This window comes from Pieris rapae, chromosome 4 (genome assembly GCF_905147795.1).
Source record: "Pieris rapae chromosome 4, ilPieRapa1.1, whole genome shotgun sequence".
Lineage (NCBI taxonomy): Eukaryota > Metazoa > Arthropoda > Insecta > Lepidoptera > Pieridae > Pieris > Pieris rapae.
The window spans coordinates 5,439,823-5,460,008 of NC_059512.1; the positions used below are offsets into that span (position 1 = coordinate 5,439,823).

Below are 20,186 nucleotides of genomic sequence, written 5' to 3' on the forward strand. Positions count from 1 at the left end.
ACTTTAGTTAAACTTAATTTAGAATTTCATTAAGGTAAAAACATTAAAACAACTTTTTTTAAATGTTTTATTGCTTGCCATTGTGAAAGAAAAATGTCAGTTTTATACATATTAAAGCACTTTCTGATATATAACATTTTTTGATAATTTTTATGTAATGCTGTTTTTATTCGCTACCACAAAGGTCCCATATTTTTTTTTAAACTTTGGCAGTATATCCAGAAAGAACCGTCGTAGAATTCGATCGCAGCACTGCTAAACTACCCTTGTTATGTTGACAATACTGTTACACTATTATAGTTCGGTAGTAATCATGTTGATACCTAATATAAAATATAGCATAGCAAACAAGACTGATAATAGTTCGTTTAACCACAATGTTAGGCAATTCAATATTTCAAAATTCGTAAAAAAGTGCAACCGAGTTAAAACACGCTTGTTTATCACACTTTGAATCCTCGCACTTCCCGTAAATTATTTTGTGTGTTAGTGATAATAAATCTTCGAGTAAATAAACATGAAATAAAACTGTGTTTTCTTTTCAACGCACTTGTATGTTTATAGAACTATGAGGTTGTAGATCAAAGTCGTTGGGAATGAATATCACTCTCAGAGTATCTTCTCCATCTGGAAATGTTATAATGTTGTTATGTTATTTTTATTAGGTATAATAAAGTCGATGTCATATTGATAGTCATACTCCGGGACGAAACTTAAAATTAAGTATGACTCTCATGTGTCAAAAACTTATAAACTTTGACGTTGTCTGAATATTCTTTCACTCGATAGTACCAAACCTAAAGGAAAAAGTTTACGCTTAAGTTTGACGGATGTCGGTGTTGTTTCAAGTAAACTATACCGTTGCGATATTTTTATCTTTGATTAATCAAGTATAATGTCTGTTATTCGAGTTTGATAACCATTACCAATCAAGTATAATGTCTGTTATTCGAGTTTGAAAACCATTACCAATTGGCTTCTGCCATTTGACAGTAGTGGGTAGAGGAGTTAAGTTGCTACATTTAATTCGGTAACAGCTTCTAAACCCAACAGTTAGGGCAAAACTGGGCCTTAACACAGCGCAGCCTTTTCGACAATCAGCGTCTAATGAACATACTTTACCTGTAAAAGAATTTAAAAAAAATTTATTCACTTTTCAAAATTTAGCATTCGGAATAAAAATCGAAAAGTGTAATGAAATAGTACATTTCATTACAAGTGCGGAAAGCCTGTCATTGCAACGAGTTCCGACGAATGTCTACCCGAGCCGAGGCGCAGCCGAAGGTGAGGGTTGACAGTCGGGACAAGTTGCAATGACGGTACCGCACGTGTACTGAACGACTATTTTTAATACAGTTGCGAAAAAATTAAGCAATTTAATTAAACTATTTGCTTTTTTTCTATTCTCTCTACGGAATAAATTCGTTGCACGCAGATATGTAGCGACTTATATGTTTCCGGTAAATTGTTCTCCAAAGCATTTTGTGCAATTATACTGCGTTCGGGTGGTATTCATTCAAATAAAATATCGCCGAAATTACTCATTTTGTGCAACAAATAACTCAACTCGAAAGAATATTTTTGGAAAATGGCGCCAACCGCAAAGAATATGAGCAAAGCTTGTTTTTTTCTTTTTAATAATTTTTTTATTGATATGAAATAAAATAAACCTAACCTAACTTATTGAATCCAATTATTAGTAAACTTTTTAAAAATACGTATTTGCATATATTATAAAATTCTTTTTAATATTTTTTTAATTGATATGAAATGAGAAGAAACCTAACCGAACTTATTGAATCCAATTATTATAATATTTAGAAATCATATATCATAAAAACTTCTATGAATCTTTTTAATAAAACCTTCGTGGTTGGTTTTTTCTTTTTAATACACATTGTTTTGACAGTTGGCAAAGAAAACGCACGAGTGCGGGAATGGCAAAGAAAAAGCACGAGTGTGTAATAGCCCACTTTCCGAACGCTATACCTCCCTGCAATATGCCACTTTTTGAGCAACTGTATTAAAATAGTATATTTCATTACAAGTGCGGAAAGCCTGTCATTGCAACGAGTTCCGACGAATGTCTACCCGAGCCGAGGCGCAGCCGAAGGTGAGGGTTGACAGTCGGGACAAGTTGCAATGACGGTTCCGCACGCGTACTGAACGACTATTTTTAATACAGTTGCGAAAAAATTAAGCAATTTAATTAAACTATTTGCTTTTTTCTATTCTCTCTACGGAATAAATTCATTGCATGTAGATATGTGATATGTTTTCGGTAAATTGTTCTCCGAAGCAATTTTGTGCAATTATACTGAGTTCGGGTGGTATTCATTCAAATAAAATATCGTCGAAATTACTCATTTTGTGCAACAAATAACTCAACTCGAAAGAACATTTTCGGAAAATGGCGCCAACCGCAAAGAATATGAGCAAAGCTTGTTTTTTCTTTTCTTCTCCCATTCTGGGTAGGCAAAGGGAACTTGGCCCATACAGCCAATTCTTCAGTAGACTATTTTTATTGAAAGAAAACCAAATCTAACTCATTGAGTACAATCAATAAATCTGATATTAAAACAAATAGTAGCTTCTTTTTAAAATATTTAATAAATATAAAAACTTCATGGTTAGTTTTTTCTTTTTAATATTTTTTTTATTGATATGAAATAAAATAAACCTAACCTAACTTATTGAATCCAATTATTATAATAGAATCTTTTGAATAAAACCTTCGTGGTTGGTTTTTTCTTTTTAATACACATTGTTTTGACAGTTGGCAAAGAAAACGCACGAGTGCGGGAATGGCAAAGAAAAAGCACGAGTGTGTAATAGCCCACTTTCCGAACGCTATACGTCCCTGCAATATGCCACTTTTTGAGCAACTGTATTAAAATAGTACATTTTGTAAACAACACGTTTGAAATACATGCAGTATTGAAAACTATTCGGGTATTTATTGGACAAATTGCACGGTAAATTTCTATAAAATGCCACGAGCAGACATTATCTTATCGACACGATTCATACAGTTATCGAAATGTTTGGAGATAGCACAATAATAATAATCCAGTTGCACTAAAATACTATATGGGTCTTGGCTTAAGATTGTATCCATTTGTAGGAGTTATAAATGCAAATAAATGATCAGCCTGCGCCGGTTACCTCACGATTAAAGATTAAACACAACATATTATTTTTTTATAACTCATTTGGAACATTACTCACAATGTCCATGTTTGTCACCAAGACACGGCATGACTCGCATAACTACACGTGGTGCGAGAACTCTATAGGCGAGTAGAGTGGCCCTTGCCTCTGTTCCCGCAACAGTGTGTACCATACACACGTCACCAGATGTTCGGTGGACTTGTACCAGCGTGGCAACCACTCCATCTGTCTATAATATAGTTTATTCGTGAATTTTTATATTTTCATATTTCTATTCCGGTTAATTATATACTATATATATAGACCATTTGAAAGCTTTTAAAAGGAATTTTAAATTTACAGGGAATAATAAAGATACTTTTGGTTTGGTTGAGCAAAATCTTTTATATAATTTATAATGTATCTGCAAAGTAGAATATAATTAACAATATGTATAATTACATCAGGTGCAATAACGCTATATTTGAGCACAACAGATTGGTCATGCGCAAGCGCTCCTCTCGTAGGACTTAACATTGCGCAGGAACAGCTACGCTCGTAGCACTGTGGGCATGGTTCGCGCCCAGCGCATACGTTTGCTACACGGCGCTCGCCCCACCATCGAATACACGTTGTCCACCAACAAATCTAAACATTTACATCAAATACATTTTGGCCAACAATAGATAATAACCATATTTTAACTTCGCTTATATAATACATAAAACCTACTTCCTTACACTTGTAACGAATATTAATAAAAAAATATGCTCTCAAATATGTACAACAAAATGCGTGTTATTTAAAAAAAATCTTATTAGCAAAATAGCTTGTGTTAATTGCATTACAAATATAATTAAATTGCCCTAGTTAGCTATAACCAACATAATAGGAAACACAAACATACTCACATGTTGATGGGTATCATTGTGCACTTTTAATTCAGTTTGGACCTTAGCCCCAGGTGATACTAGGCCTAACCACTTGAATGCAGGCCGCAAGGAGGGGTGACGTGTATCATAGTTTCTCTGTATGAAAGCTGAGCATTTCCATTCTTTGCTCTCGGCATTTAACCTGTAATGTAGTAACATGGTAAGCTATAATTCCTAAAGAAGCTTAAAAGTTAAGGCTTTTGGTAAAATCAATTAAAATAAGAAAATTTACTGAGCTTGAATAAATTTTTGTTTATTGAATTATAAAGTGCAACACATCTTTGCTAATATTTCAATTTTTTAAGTGAAGTTCAATGCCTAATTATTCGGACTAACTTTGCATTCTATAGGGACATGTACTCAAGATCAAGTTACATGCACGTGCGTCAATTACTAAACATTAAAGACTGGCATAGTGTAATCTCAAACTAAAAAGCATTAAAAGTATATTTTTATACCAAAATATATTAAAGGCTTTCAGTTAAGTATATTTTTCCACTTATTACTGCAGTCGATAACAGTACTCACTGAATCACATCTGTATCGGGAAAGTGGTTGGGTAGCGGTTGCATTTGTAAATTAAACTGAGTTGCGATAGGTTCTCCCGGCTGCAAATTTATTGTTTTCGCACCACTGACGTTCCAGTTCGCCTTTACACCACTTACACCATACAACTGTGTCGCTTTTATACAAACATCCGTTGATTTGACTCTAAAAAATTCGGCAATATAAAGTATTCGCTTATTTATTTTATTTCACCAGTTCGACTTAGGGTCCTACAAGATAAGAGCGTACCAATTCTTAATAGGCCGGCAACGCACTCGCGAGCCCTCTGGCATTGAGAGCGTCCATGGACGGTGGTATCACTTAACAGCAGTTGAGCCTCCAGCCCGTTTGCCTCCTGTTCTATAAAAAAAAATGTTTCAAGCCATGGCGGGATAAAGTGGCATGCTTGCTATGCCCGGTAAATAATTTCTGATATTATTATGGTTTAAGGAAGTTTAATTGGGTAATTTATCTAGTTCATGTGTCACATAGTCAAATAAAAAAATATACCTACTATACAAAATTATGCATTCTTAAACATAAGCGTACTATATGCCTCTTTGGTAATTTCCAATTAAAATCACTTTAATATCACTTGACAAACAAAAAATATTTTCACCTTTTAGCACAGCAGGTTTATGGGTATATTTTTTGTAGTAGAAGTACCGATTATTGAAAAATATATATTTTTTTCTTTATTAATTAATTACCTTCTCGAATGTCTTAGCTTTAACACAGACGGTTCAAGAACAAATCTGACAGGCACCACCTCCCACCATACTTCGAGCTGACAACAAACTACATCACATAGTTCGCGTTTCCAACTCTAAAAAACATTTTTATTAAAAAAAACTGTAAATTTATATTTATAATAAAAATGGTATACATTTTACGACAAAGGCACGTCTAGCAGCAATATATTTACGAAAATCTTTGTCGCTGTATTTGAGGTAATGCTGTTAGAATTGAGGTTTGTATATCTGCTCCTTTTCTAGGGCGGACAATATCCAGTTCGGGTGGAGAGCTGGCGGTGTGATTGTTCGCGTCATGATGCACTGCATGGACGGCGGAGGCAAAAGGACCTTAGAGGATTAGAGTAGGAAGGTGTCATGTCCGGTGGGGTGAATTCTCGACTAATCACTTCCAGTAGTACATATCCAGTAAGAAGGCTAACATTCCGACGAACGACCTGGGAGAGGCCAAGCGAGACGTGGTGAGAGACTAGACGTATCACAGTACGTCAATGTTACGCACAGTACCACCAATTTGCGCGGGTTCTAAAGCGTTGAGATCGGGGTCATCCCGCTTGTAGCGCGATCCAGCGGTTTTTATAACATCAGTCAGATACCAAAAAGTTTATTGTTAAATTTATCAAGCTCAAAATAAGGATTAAATAATCCTGGAGTCCCATTTATAAATATCCAATAGATATAGATATAGTAATAATGTATATACTTCTACATAAGGATGTTACTTTATTTCTAATATACGAAAAATTTGTTACCGAACAAACTCCTGGTATTGCTTCCTCATTTACGATTTCAGTTTTCACAATCATAGGATCAAAATCCGTTGGAAAACTTTCTTTTGGAATTTCCTTTAAAATTAACCTGCAATAAAAATTGCTATCCTTAAATACATAAATTTGGATTTGTGCTTAAAATATAATAATTGTGTTAATATAATTATATGTATTATGGGATTACTTTGTTATTAATTTTCGAAAACAATGATTTTATAAGACGTTGAATTCTTTATAAATTATAAGGTTATTGGTATATTAATATTATGGTGTAAAGTTATCTGCATTATATCTACACAAATAAACGGGATTACAATACTTTATTTTGCCTTAGTAAAATATATATTTATTATCAATATTTTAGAAAACAAAATCATTTAAAAACATCCCGCTATACGAAGCTGAGAAGGATAATTTCTACATATTTATGAACAATTTGATTTTTTAGCAAAATATTAATTGTACTAACATAAGCACAGCTCTGTGGATTCCTAGTACTTGACCAACATCAGGTACTCGGATCATGAGTTGAGTCACCGATCTTGGAAAGAGACGACCTTGGGCTGCCTGAACTCTCACTACTTTTGCGTCTTCACTGGCAACATTTTGTGTCTATAAAAATATAGTGCAGAACATTCAGTAATATAATAATATATATATACTACTATATACAATATTTATCAATATAAAACTAATAAGAGAATCATAGTGGCTACTTAACGATATACAACTTTTTAAAATTGATTAATAAATTACTAAAAATACTTTAGTGAGTTTTATATGCCTACTGTAAAATCTTAAATGCATAAATACAACGATTAAATAAAAATCACTTCAAGGCGTTTGCTTAATATACGAAATTAAAGGAAATGGTAAAATATAGTAATATATTAATCAATTTTTACTACTAAAAAGTTGGTACTTGTTTAAAATAACCTTAGTAATATTTTTCCCAGACATTGTTAATTTTTTAATCGAAGACAAGCCTGTATCCACCCTTTTGGTTGAAACCCTCGACCACTGGATGATTATAAAGCTAAGAGTAGACTGATCAAATTTTAAATTGACTCTTGACTCTGTTTTGTTTTTCCGTATTTCAACCAGGAAATATTTTTTCAACAACCTACTTTCATCGCACTCCGGTTGAACTTCGCCTCATCACATAAGTCATCTTCTCCGAACAGTGAGGTTTGAGATGTGGTCCAACAGGAACAAACTCCCCAGGGTCTTACACTCCAGTAATAGGGATACGTTACTGGACTAGAAAAACGTACTTGTAAGTTGAAGGATAATGGGGCGTTTGTTGTTTAAACTCCTTTGACATAAGAAGTAGGAGATAGAGACGTAATTCTTCGAAAGTTTTTCTGTTGATTTGACATAAATTGTTTCTAAATGCAATAATTCATATTATAACAAGCAGCCACACATTGTACTGAGATTCAAAAAAGGTTTGAGCGGTCTTTCTATATGGTTTCTTGCATATTTGGAATCCGAATATAAATTAAAATACCTGTGATTCAAAACTTCCACTGTAGCAGATAACGATCGGCTTGGAAAAGCTGTACCGAGATGTACATAATACTCGCATGCTTCATCATCTTCACTACGTATATCGTAGTCTTTATCGTGAGCCTACAAAAGAAGAAAAAAATACAGAATAATTAGTCTTATTTATTAATTATTCATTAATTATTTTAAATTATTTATCTTATATCTTTAAACGAGCAATTCTTGTATATATATATATAATTGGAATCTCGGAATCGGCTCCAACGATTTTCATGAAATTTAGTATACAGAGGGTTTCGGGGGCGATAAATCGATTTAGCTAGGAATCATTTCTAGAAAATGTCATTTTATTCGTGTTTTATCAACTTAAACATAGAATTGCTAATTTAAAGATGTCAGTCAAATAAAAACTTAAATATGAATATAAATATCTTTATTTGATAATTATATTCATATTTCATAATTTTATTAGTATGTAATTCGTACTTAAATAAAATTTCCAAAAAACACGATTTATAAAAAGAAAAAAATACCGAGCAAAGGTCGGTCATCCAGGTACTGATATTAATAAGCCCACCTCCAAAGTAATGTGATCCGTGTTGAACCACAATGCATCAGCCACGACGTTCAAAGACCGCACAATAGCGGTGGAGCAAATTATTCTCAAAGCTGTGGTGTGCAGCCCTGGTTCCGTTGCATAGCAAACAGCTAAGGCCCTCGTTGTCCCACCTCCTGACCAGCGAACCGGGCTGAGCCAGAAGCTATCACTGGCTGCACCTCCAACTGTTTTACCTTTTCCCGAGTTAGCTGCAATCTGTTGAAACGTAATAACGAGTTTGTTATTTCTATATACTATTGACAGTATAATTATATATATATTAATAAATACTTAAGGTGGCTCAAAATGGTTGGCTCGTAACTTTATATTCTTCATTATTTGTTGATGTTTATATATAATTAATAAGCAAATCATTATCAATCTTAATTTTATACTGGAAAATTGGAATTATAATGGGACTAATAAAAGTAGACTAAGTCTTCAACTAATATTTTTATTGAATTCTGTGTCTTAGATAGTACGACATACATAATACTTAACAATTATTTAGATTATATACACATATTAAAATACTAGAGCACTGGCACAAATGAATAATAATCTATACACTACACGGTCAGCTGCTGCGAACTATGTGTGCCGCCATATTGGCCTTGGCTGCTATGACGAGCGCCTTTCACTTTATCCCTACTCCGCGGCCGACCGTCACGCGACATGCACTACACAGACCAAAAAGTTTAAGACGATGTAATAAAAATCATAAATTTACTTACTCCTCAAAAAATGTATAAATACTTCTGTAAAATGATAAGATGACACGTACGTCAATACAGAAGCTCAGCCAGGCATCTTCAGGTAGCAAAAAGAAATTCGCATGTTTCTCTGCGCAAAAGAATAATAACGACGCTCGATGAACATCTCCTAAAAGCCTGGACCCTAGATCCAGTACATCACGTGTTAATTTTACCGTCTTCATAGACTCCATATGAATTGACGTCAAGTTTGGTACAAGTACTGAAAAACATGTATTATGCACCTTCACCATTTCTCTATCGTGTTAAAATTAAGTTTCTTAAATAAATTTTCTATAAATTATCAATAGGTTTTGTTGTTTGAAAGCGTTACATTAAAATGGTTTCATGAAAATTTTAAATAGTTAACATAAAAATTCTTGTATCTCCTCTATTTTTTTGTATATGTAATTCACTATTTGCTATTCTTGAATCTGTAAGATTAGCTTTTTAGTTTTAGTTAGTTATTAATATTGTTTTTTTGTTATCTCTAGATTCAGGTTCTATAGATTAAAATAAATATATTTTGTTTTTTATATAACTTCTGGTTATGCACTTCTTGCACTCATCATTTTTTATTTATTGATTTCTTTTCTTACTAGGGTTGCCTGGAAGAGATCGCTTGTTAGCGATAAGGCCACCCGTTGCATCCCTTGTAATTTATATGTATTGTGTTATTTGTGTTTCTTTCTAGCAACGAAGTGTGAATAAATAAATAAAAAATAAAAAACAAATATTAAACTAACATTCATCTTTTTTATTGACAGGTAAACACCGTAACTTGAAACATTTCTAACTAAAAAAATGATACAAATCTCGTAAACTAAAAGGCGAAAACTCATTAACAAATCAAACCCTTACCAGATAAATTTTATTTCAAATACTATTTGTGCAAGCTTTTCAAAACTTTTGATTCTATTGTATCAAGTAGTATGAAAACAACAATAAATAATCGGAACAAACCATAAAAGTGACAAAACAAATGTTTGTCCTAATAATTTATAGATGTTTCTAACTCGAACATTTGAGTTAGTGCATAACATTCACTTAGTAAATATAACGCTTTTAGTCGTAACAGGTCCGATTCCTGTAATAGATTTCACAAACTGTGTAATCATATTTCAAAGAGTATGTGAATCGCGAATCTTTTATTTTAAATAATCTAGAATATATAGAAAAAATACTTTGACAGATGTTGAAAAATCTGAGATTAAAAACGTATTTAAAAAAGCAATATATTTAAACCGAAGTATTTTTCAATACATTATTATTATATTTTGATTTATCAATTATAACTACATGCTTACACAATGTGACAATACAAACATAAATCTGGTATCATACATTATACAACAATATGTAACTAATAAGTAATAATAGGTGTATCTAAAGAAAATGCTTTTTTAACGGATTGATGTACGATTATCGGACGATTCGCGTCCTTTACAGAGTGCGGTGCAGCATGCGGCGGACACGGTGACTGAAGAAATTTGTTTTCTTTAAATATGTAAATGTTATCTTATTAAAAGACAATACTAATATGTTTATCGTTTACAGCCACTGTGTTGCATATATATATATAAAACAAAACACTCATAACAAAAATAATAAAAAAAGGTTACAAAAGTTATAAGGCAACGGGCGGCCTAAGGAAATCGCTTATAAGTGATTTCATCCAGGCAACCCTGATGTGAAACAAAGAAAAAGAAACACCAATAGAGGGTAGAGTGCAATAAATGCAAAATAATTAACAAAAAAAAACTCAAAATAACACGTTACTACAACTAATGCAAAAAAATCTAAATAAAAAATAGCAATAATAATAAAAAAAAACATGTATTAACAAAAATTTAAAAGCCAATCAAAAGGTTAACGGGGAATAATTAATATATATAATCAGAGCTAATTACGAGGCAGAAAGACAATAATCAGCCTTCATTACAACAGGCGCTAAATTTAACAATAAATCTATATTATTTGTAAGGTTCCTTAGACATTCAAAAACTAATTTAAACGAAGTCTTAAAAACTTACTTTCAAGTATTGGCGGTTGCATATAACAAGCGATTGGAATCTTCAAGGATTTTCCAGAAGAAACTCTCACTAGCAGTTCATCGGTGACAGACAGCACATCAACTGGGCGATAATGTATTTTAAACTCCGCAGCTGAACCCGAAGTTACCACCAGACGAGAACAAAGTTCTATATCTAGTTCACGACGTTTTGGAGGCGATACGGATAAACGTAACTCAAACTTGGATATGTTTATAAGACGGACTGATTCCTAAAAAAAAGTACCTTACTTTTTACTTTAAGCCCCGTAAGAGGACGTTTTAGATTCGATGCAGTATACGTACGTAACGTAACGTATACCGTAACTAACTATTCTAAATAATAATAGCGAATTGAATTTGAATCATAGAAATCTTACATATAGTCTTGGCACCGACATAGCCTCCAAGAAAAACTAAATAAATACTTAAACAATAAATAAATTAAATTTAAAAAGCAATATTATTGTAGATATAGTTTTAGGACATGTTAGAATCTGTTATATTTTTTATTGATTCGCAAATTTAGTCAAGTCAAAGTGGATTATAAATTAAAACAAAAATTCATAAAATATACATATCTCTTTTTATCACAGTGTGAAAACAATTTGACGGAAAGAGACAAAAGAGTATTTTAGTTAAAAGTGATAGACTGGTAAAGTTTTTATGAATAAACCCGTTAGGTTTCTAATAAACAACACCTTGTGAGTAAATCTCAAGTATTTTAAAAATTCAGGAATCCTACAGATTGTATTTCTATTACATCAGAAAAAGAGGACTTGTAGAGCGGAATGATTATTGCTTAAAATTTACCAAAACTAAGCTCTACGTGTAATTCGTGAAATAATTTTGATATAGCACAGACACGAACAGACTTCTCATCGTCGCATCTGGTTTCAAGTATCATTTTTTATTTATGAACCAAGCGTAGAACAGAATTTGAATGCGGGCTTCATATTTTATTTCTAACTTTTTCTGTCACACACATCAATCAAATTCCCGGTGTATTTTTGACGAAGTCACAATTTGATTTTGTTGGACGCTCGAGGTGAAATTAACATGTCGAATATTTCACCAACAAAACTTGATACGACTTTGGTTGCAAAAATAACATGCAAATATCTACCAATCATTTTGGTCTTTAAAATTAATATTAATTTATCATTGATGATTTTATATGCTTAAAATTATCATAGAATGAATCCGGTGGGTAATATAATATGTATCTGTTTAGTCATCATACGCCTACTGATCAACAGCTGTTTTTGTTAGCTACGAAAGAATATTAGTAACATTCACTTTGGTACCACGGAGCTTGCAAGATGCAGATTTCTTTATAATATTATATTCTTACAAATATTTTGTTATGGATTGTACTATTTTGAAAAACTGTTATTTCTTTGTACAGACTACAAGTTCTTACCGTATGAACATTTCCTACAGTGAAGTTGACAAATTCAACTCTTGGAGGTACGCAAATCATGTACTCTGGTAATGGAGGTTGCAGTATAAGCTTCGGAGGAAATGGGGGTGGAGGTGGAACTGCCTCCCCGATACTACATGAAATAAAACTGATATGTGCATCAATGTTGCCTTAAAAGTCTAAGTCAAAATAACCTTATTCATATAGGGAAACAAATATAATTATGAACGTCAGAAAATAAATTAAAATAATGCTAAATTTACATTTACTACCAGTTCCCAAGCCAAGGGCGTAGTGCATGCAAGAAGAACTGGCAAGAAACTTTTCGTCACTTTTTGAAATCGCTAAGTTTTGAATCATAGAAATTGTTTTAAGCTAATAAATACCAAGGATTGGGATCATTAAAATATTCGACAAATTTATAATAATCTTTATTGATTAATTTATGCTTAACAATAGCTTTGAATTTATTTAGTGATAATTTCGCTTGGGAGTATAAAAACGAATACAATTTCTATATAAGGAGTGGATTATCTTCTGAACCTGGTTTGTCGTACGCTATACTGGTAAAAGTGGAAGTCTGTTCAAAATCTAGTAGCCTACAAAAGGGGCACATATCAAGGTCTATTTTTTTTTGTTTCACCGGAAATTAAACCAATTTAATTCACGTGTATACACAAACAACAAAATACAATACAATACAAAATAATTGATGCTCAATTAAACTAAATGTCAAATAAACTTTATTAAAGTAAAAATATAAAATGCATTTGAATCTGTAATTTAGTAATAAAACTAAAAACTTTTTCTCTTTTCATGGTGCTTTAAAATTTATAATTTACTTTCATAAGAAAAAAAACAAAAGAGTATCTTAGTGGGATATATCTGAAATCAAAAGACATTGACGGAAATCGTTTTATGATTGTTCAAGGTAAGGCCTACCTCACATATCCATAATCTTTTGATATTTTTAGTATCATTACATAAAAATTTCAATTTGTTGACTAATCATAATCAAAGGAAAACGTCAAACATTTTACCGTAACAAGTGTATAGCTGTTCACAAAGCAGTTAAACTTATTCTATTTTATTCAACCAACCTGTACGATTGTATCGTCGAGTTCTCAACCGGAAGTAAGATAGTTTTGCTGTGTATTTGAGGCTCATACGGTTTATTTGTCAAATCACCAGAACTTCTATTAAGTATATTCTTTATCCATAACCTTGCGTCACCTAAAATAGTGTTGGATTATCTAATTAATTAATTACAGTACTTCCAAGTTATATAAAGTCAATAATTTATTTATATTTATAGAGTTATCGTAAATAACATTGAAAAAATGTATTTTATAGGGGTGCCGAGTAAAATAATCAGAAATAAAGTACGGTTTACGGCAATTCGCGAGCAGTAAGTGGCTTACATACATTACATATTTAATTCATTTAAATTAACAAATATTTGGTTAGTTGATTATGGTTTAAAAAAATACCAACGAATATGGTTTTAGTTGACTGTTGAAACTCATTGGAACATTTTCATATGGTTATGCAGTGAACGTCGAACGTCCAAGGGTCAGTGATACAGAGCCGAGACTAAGCGGGAACAATGGTTCCTATTAGCGTTGCGTTTAAGGTAGCGTTGCAAATACAAAGGTCATAGTAAGCCGGCTGATATTATTAGCGTTAGGTCTTTTATGATTACTAGTGATCGGACGGTCAATTGCTCAAGTCGCAGTGGGTGCAGGTGTGGGGCCGTGAATGAAGTGAAAAAGGATCTAAGTCATAATAGTACACCGGCTAAAAGTTTTTCCATATATCTCTATTCTATCTCAAATATCTATCTATTCTATCTATCTCGAAATATGTGTTTTAAAGGAAATAGCTTCTATATTTTAAATCTTCACTTCGCCAGCTATATAAGTAGCTGATTGTTGTTTTCGTACCCTACAAGTTTATGCGACTTGATTTGAAGCTGACGCATAATCCCCTCTCCACGACGTAGCTAAAGTTTTTTTTCAGCACACAAGTTACAACAAAATGGAATAAAATTCAGCTGGGGTACTATCACATAATTTCTTTTTTTTGCCACTTCCGCAACCCACCGCTTGCGCCAGCTGACAATTGATTCAGTTGTAAGTTATCCGAAATCTATCGAAAAAGATGGCAAGCAATCGACGTAAAATCACAGCTTAAAATGCAACGCTACCTATTAGACTATTCCGTATGTATACAAGAGTTGTTAACAAGAGTGGCGCTCTCTCTACCTAATATTTTTATAATGCAATGTCGATAAATGACGGGCCTTGCGGGTAAGAAAACCACATACAAGCTGCATCGTGTTCTATAGTTGGCTTCAAATCCTTTCTTAAAATGGTCCAAGATTCTTGATCACCATTCCCAGTATCTGGGTACATTTTGTAAATATTCGGAAGGGGTTCTCTTGATAACCGCTCTGCATATTTATTTTTTAACTTCTTTTCTTTTTCGTTTAATACCTTACACTCCGATGAAAATTCGTCGACCTGGAAAATTAAAAATGGAACGAAATAAAAAAGAAACGTAAGAAAACTATTTAGAAGATAAACATATACAGTCGTACTAATAAAGATTTATGCACATTGTATACGCCTGTTATGACAAAATTTTTACTAATAATTCCTAAGTATACAGCTGGACGTGAAATAAAAAGTTATATTTTTTAAAAACTGGGGTTTTATTTTTTAATGTATTTAGTTATTATTTTAATTGCTGCTCTAATCATATAAGCTTTAGTAGATGCTCCTAACTAGCCTATTAAAGAAATTTTATTTATTTCTACGAAGGAAAACAAAGCACAGACATTGGATATACAGTAGAAACAGTTCAGATATATTAAGTATAAATTATATAACGCCTTATTAATGTACATTATAATTATAGTATGTTGCGCACATTTAGTGCCTCAACTATTTATGAGTCGTGGCGTAACATTTTCGTCAAAACAAACCTAATTTTAATAAACCGATTCTATGATTTCGCAGAAAAAAAAACATGCATTCGTTCTAGCCGGGGTTTACACCCACAAATTCAACCAAACAATCCCAGGTACAAATTTAGTAGTTTAATAGTACAGTACACCGAAAAGAGAAGGCTCCAACTGTATTTACAATATATCTTTAAATGTAATACTTAATAAGGCAAATTGTTTATAATACAGAAATACTTTTTATACCCATTTGCATTGTGCAATTAAATCTGATTCATCATCCTTTTCAGTCAGGCATGAGACGAGTGGGGGTAGGTATTCGACATCACGAAAAACTTCCCGTAGTATCGGTCGCACGTCTGCGCAAATTGTTTCTCTGAAATCGAAAATCAAAACGTGACCGAAGAGTCTTGACGATTTTTAAATCAAAAAATATGTTTTGTCATAAGGAAAAATCTCACTCACACTAAAAATGCTCTGAACACAAAAAAAATAAAAACACAGAGAAATTATTCCGATTCCCGGAAAAACGTGATCATGAATATGCCCGTAAATCATAAAGCATCGCTCATATTAACATCGATATTTAATTATTATATTACATGTCTATATGTTCTAATAATATAAAGACGAAAGATGTGTAAGTTGTTAACGAATAAACAGAAGTACACAAGTACCTACGACCGAATTTTAATAATATTTGCCATTATTAATGCCACATTTTCATGTTAAATATATCATATGTATAATATTCAGGATAGTAGAATCTAAGCATAACTTATACTTATTTTAAAAATATTAAAGTCGGGGTTTCGTTTATATTTAAATTAAATATATAACATTTATAATATAAGATATACAACTGTAACTAATACTGCAATTACAATAGTTACAAACTACCAACTGAAACTAAATATTATGCAGGTCATCTTACCCTCTATTAGGTAGCAATGGTAATGTATCACCCATAGTTAATATTATTAATAATTAAATCACAAACACATTATTAAAATTATAATGACGAGGAAAAAACCTTAAATAAAATTCTTAATTTTTCCAAAAAAGTCTTGTTGAAAACAAATTGTCAAACATTTAATCATAGAATGCATTTAAAAAAATTAAGCGTAGTACGTATTGTCTGCATATGCAGACAATACGTACGTGTCCATTAGCGCCATCTGTGGAGAGTCAAATTAACAAAATAAAAGGATAAATTTTTCGAAGAGGAAGCTAACCGTAACAATTATTTATAATGAATATTAAGGTAATAAAATATGTCTGCGTATCGTGAAATAATATTGAAATATTTATCAAAATGTAGAAATTATATCGCTCATATTTTTTTTGTATTAGCGCCATCTCTAAAGATTTTTCTTTACTAAAGTGTGAACGAAAATTATTGCGTAACACATTTGTAGACTTTTTATAGTTTCACTGTACATAACATAGAGAGCAATTTAATAAGTTTTAACCTTAGTTATATTAATATTTAAATAAGCGGCTTCTCTTAAAGTTATATTGAACTAAGCTGAGACAGAGTTTACATGAAATTTCAAACAAACGTGCTTTAGCTTCGATTTACTTACAAATTACAATTTCGTTACAAAATACAGGGTGGCGCAGTAGATCGTGCATTATTAAGTAAATACTAAAAAATAAATACGAAAGTATAGGTTAAAATAAGATATGGGGTGATTAGGGAATTAAATGTAGTTTATTTTTAAAAAATAAGATCATAATAATGACGACCCTCTCGAAGACGGCACTCCTCTAAACGCGAACGTTGATTTGTTAAAACTCTTGTCAATAAATCACTTTTGACAACATTGTTTTTTCCGACGAGGCTCATTTTCATTGAGGTGCGTAAAGCGACAAAATTGTCGCCAATGGAACGACAAAAATCTAAAAATGAAACATCAAAATACAATATAACTAAACATTAAGTTTATTCATTTGTCAACGTAAAACGAATTAAAAAATAAATAATAAACGATAGTAGTGAATTTTATAAGTATAAGATATAATATGTGTATACATAATATGATATATTGAATTGTAAGAAGAATAATCGACGCTGGTATTTAAGAATTTATTTAAATCAGATAAAAAAAAAGAAAATTCTCTACATATGAATTAGCTAAATTGTGTCAATTTTACTGCTTATTGCTTACCTACACCTGCATAAAAAATACATATTTTATTTCATATTTTACAATCGTTTTCAACCGTCCCAAAAAAGTTTTAATATTGAAATGCTTACATGAATTTTATGCTTACAATATAATTGTAACGCCAATTTGACAGGAACAGGGAACTTTCAAGAATACCAAAATAATATGTGAAAATATAAAATTAATTAAATCCGATGCATTTTATTTTTGAGCTTTCTGTGATATGAATTGGGATTTTATGTGGTGACACTGCATTATCAACATTCGATCTTAGGTTCTTTAAATACTTTGACGTGCATTCATAACTAAATACATAACACAATGCTTATGATCAATACACATGCACAGTGTGTAAAATTAATCTGAATTTATAATAAATTTAAATATTATACATATGAGATATTAAATTTAATTAGGACAAATTACAATATATAATGCAAAAAAGCTCTCAACCAGAAGTAGCGCAAATTAAAAATTCATGAACCATTCGAAACAATTGAACGAAATTGTTGAATAAAACCCTGTTAAAATGCAGTTGACTTTGTATAAAATCTTCTATAGTTCTGCAGTTCTATCCAAGTTTTAATTACATTAACATCAGAGCTGAAGGCGGGGAGCTTCTTCGATTTGGTGAAATTTCCCACGATTTAACGGAGGTCTAATGTTTGTCTTCAGTTTAAACATAGTTATTTTACGTTCTATGTTATTCAAAGTCGTCAATAGTTAATAAATTAAACCATTTTTTAAATTAATTAACTATTAAAATTAACTATTAAGTCTATTAAAAATCGGTATTGTCCTTTTACATATGGGGCAGGTTACTAATGCATATAAACGTTGTTACGATAATGTCAGATATTGACAGTGCGTATACATATATTATATTCCAACAATGTTCGTTCTTTAATGTAGTCATAATACATTCTCGGATTAAATTATTATCTATCTGTAGTTTTAGTATATAATAGAATAGATATTATTTTATTTAACACATTAATTTTATGTTTTATTCGTGCTGAAGCCTCAGGGTATATACATTTTGATGCGCGGCAAAAGCCTCTAAAAGTCCTTGACAAACGTGAAAATAATACGAAAGACGGAATTTAAAATTCTGCTTCAAAAATCAAAAGCTGAAAATCAAATGCTTTGTTTGGGGCAGCCTATTTAATAGCCTAAATGTTGTTCATTTTTGTGCAGTTTGTGAATTATATAAGCGCGATTGGCGATCAGCGATTGACAGGTCAATTTCAGAGTTCACGAACAACAATTACCTCTGAAATATCTATCATATATTGAATTAACGTTTTGATTTTGATGCAAAGTTAGGTAAACAAAAAATATGATAAAATGGATATGTTACTTTATTATATATTTCTGAACTCCAAACTTAAGGAGCTAAACCTACTAAGTGCGATCACACCTTATAATCATAATTTTTGTCTGGCCTTGTTAGACCTACTTGAACTGCCATTAGTACAAAACAAAAAAAAACTGCTACACATTTTCTTCGGGAGTGAAGATACATTTTACTCACCAAAAGAAAACACATGATATCTATATAATGTATCACCTTTAATAAATGTAATATACAAATATCTGCCTAGAAGTTAAATTAAAAATAGAAAATTATTATGAATGCATTTCATTATTCCTAATTTAACACTGTAACTTATATTCTATAAAGTTTAATTATACCTTGCGAGTTTTTCCGTTACTCCAAACTTTTTCAAAGGATCAAAGCGTTCCTATGAATATTTATATGGTAAACTATTTTCTCGACCAACTGGGAATTTTTAATTAACTTCAGCCAACGCAATCTTGCTTGGATATCTTTTCATCCTAGTTTCATAAGAAATATGCAACTTCAAAATATTAATTAAATTACTAGTAATGATTGCTTCATAATCATTACAAATGCAAAAAGTAATCTTATAATGCAGAATTATGTCATACAAACGGCTAACATTTTTAAGGTTATTTTACATTATTTTAGGGAAAATAAAAGCATTTCTAACATTTCATTTTCCTCATAGCAGCTCTCAGGAAACAGCTGCTATGAGGCCTATATTAAAAAGTAAATATTAATTTTCCTTTATTTTACGCCTGTAAAAGAATGTAAAGTGTATATTTTTTTAATTGAAATTATGTGTATAACCAATAGATACCATGGCTTAGATATCTGTTCTATTTCTCCTGCGATAAGCTAAGTTATCCACAAAATTTTATAAATCGTTATGATATCTTCTAATTTATGACTTTCTCTTTGGAACAGAAAAAATCGGTAGATAAACCGGTTTCTGGACTGCTAGAACAGAGAGATAAGGCGAAGTCAATAAATCGCCACGGGGGTCGCTAAGACGAAGAGGCTTTATGACATGTACACGGGACAGAAGAGCTTGGCAAGTCAGACTGTCAAAGTGTAATTTATGGGCACTAACCTCGTCCGGAGTAAAGGTAGTGACACTACAGGCTTTTGTATGAGATAGATTTTTATGCAAAATCTAAAAATAGGTGAGACCAGGCGTGGATTTACATTAGGGATTTTTAGACCGCGGCCTATGGCCCCAA

The 20,186-nt window shown here is 31.7% G+C and overlaps 2 protein-coding genes and 1 long non-coding RNA gene across 3 annotated transcripts; all 3 read right to left on the reverse strand.

Moving 5' to 3' along the window:
* Positions 1-424: 424 nt before the first annotated feature.
* On the reverse strand, positions 425-6,752 carry LOC110998782. The gene is made up of 9 exons (XM_022267562.2): positions 6,620-6,752; positions 6,133-6,238; positions 5,339-5,454; positions 4,611-4,793; positions 4,062-4,224; positions 3,613-3,798; positions 3,229-3,400; positions 970-1,122; positions 425-627 (listed from the first exon to the last, which is right to left on the reverse strand). The coding sequence occupies exons 1-9, from the start codon at positions 6,673-6,675 to the stop codon at positions 542-544; spliced, it is 1,221 nt and encodes a 406-aa protein (XP_022123254.2). The 5' UTR covers positions 6,676-6,752; the 3' UTR covers positions 425-541.
* Positions 6,753-7,293: 541 nt separating this feature from the next.
* On the reverse strand, positions 7,294-8,467 carry LOC123689161. Its single transcript, XR_006750204.1, has 3 exons — positions 8,237-8,467; positions 7,661-7,782; positions 7,294-7,410 (listed from the first exon to the last, which is right to left on the reverse strand). It is a non-coding gene; the product is annotated as an uncharacterized LOC123689161 (long non-coding RNA).
* Positions 8,468-8,987: 520 nt separating this feature from the next.
* Positions 8,988-16,492, reverse strand: LOC123689140. The gene is made up of 7 exons (XM_045628013.1): positions 16,382-16,492; positions 15,694-15,823; positions 14,809-15,004; positions 13,583-13,715; positions 12,483-12,615; positions 11,043-11,292; positions 8,988-9,232 (listed from the first exon to the last, which is right to left on the reverse strand). The coding sequence occupies exons 1-7, from the start codon at positions 16,414-16,416 to the stop codon at positions 8,988-8,990; spliced, it is 1,122 nt and encodes a 373-aa protein (XP_045483969.1). The 5' UTR covers positions 16,417-16,492.
* Between the last annotated feature and the right edge of the window lie 3,694 nt (positions 16,493-20,186).

What these genes read in the sequence shown, in the direction of transcription:
- LOC110998782 (XM_022267562.2), bottom strand. Translation starts at nt 6,675, where the DNA reads ATGATCCGAGTACCTGATGTTGGTCAAGTACTAGGAATCCACAGAGCT. An exon ending in ATCCACAGAGCTGTGCTTAT is followed by an intron (nt 6,239 to 6,619) that starts GTTAGTACAATT and finishes TTTTTATTGCAG; the next exon opens with GTTAATTTTAAAGGAAATTC. An exon ending in CAATACCAGGAGTTTGTTCG is followed by an intron (nt 5,455 to 6,132) that starts GTAACAAATTTT and finishes AATGTTTTTTAG; the next exon opens with AGTTGGAAACGCGAACTATG.
- LOC123689140 (XM_045628013.1), bottom strand. Translation starts at nt 16,416, where the DNA reads ATGGGTGATACATTACCATTGCTACCTAATAGAGG. An exon ending in TAATTGCACAATGCAAATGG is followed by an intron (nt 15,005 to 15,693) that starts GTATAAAAAGTA and finishes TTAATTTTCCAG; the next exon opens with GTCGACGAATTTTCATCGGA. An exon ending in TCGACGATACAATCGTACAG is followed by an intron (nt 12,616 to 13,582) that starts GTTGGTTGAATA and finishes TATTTCATGTAG; the next exon opens with TATCGGGGAGGCAGTTCCAC.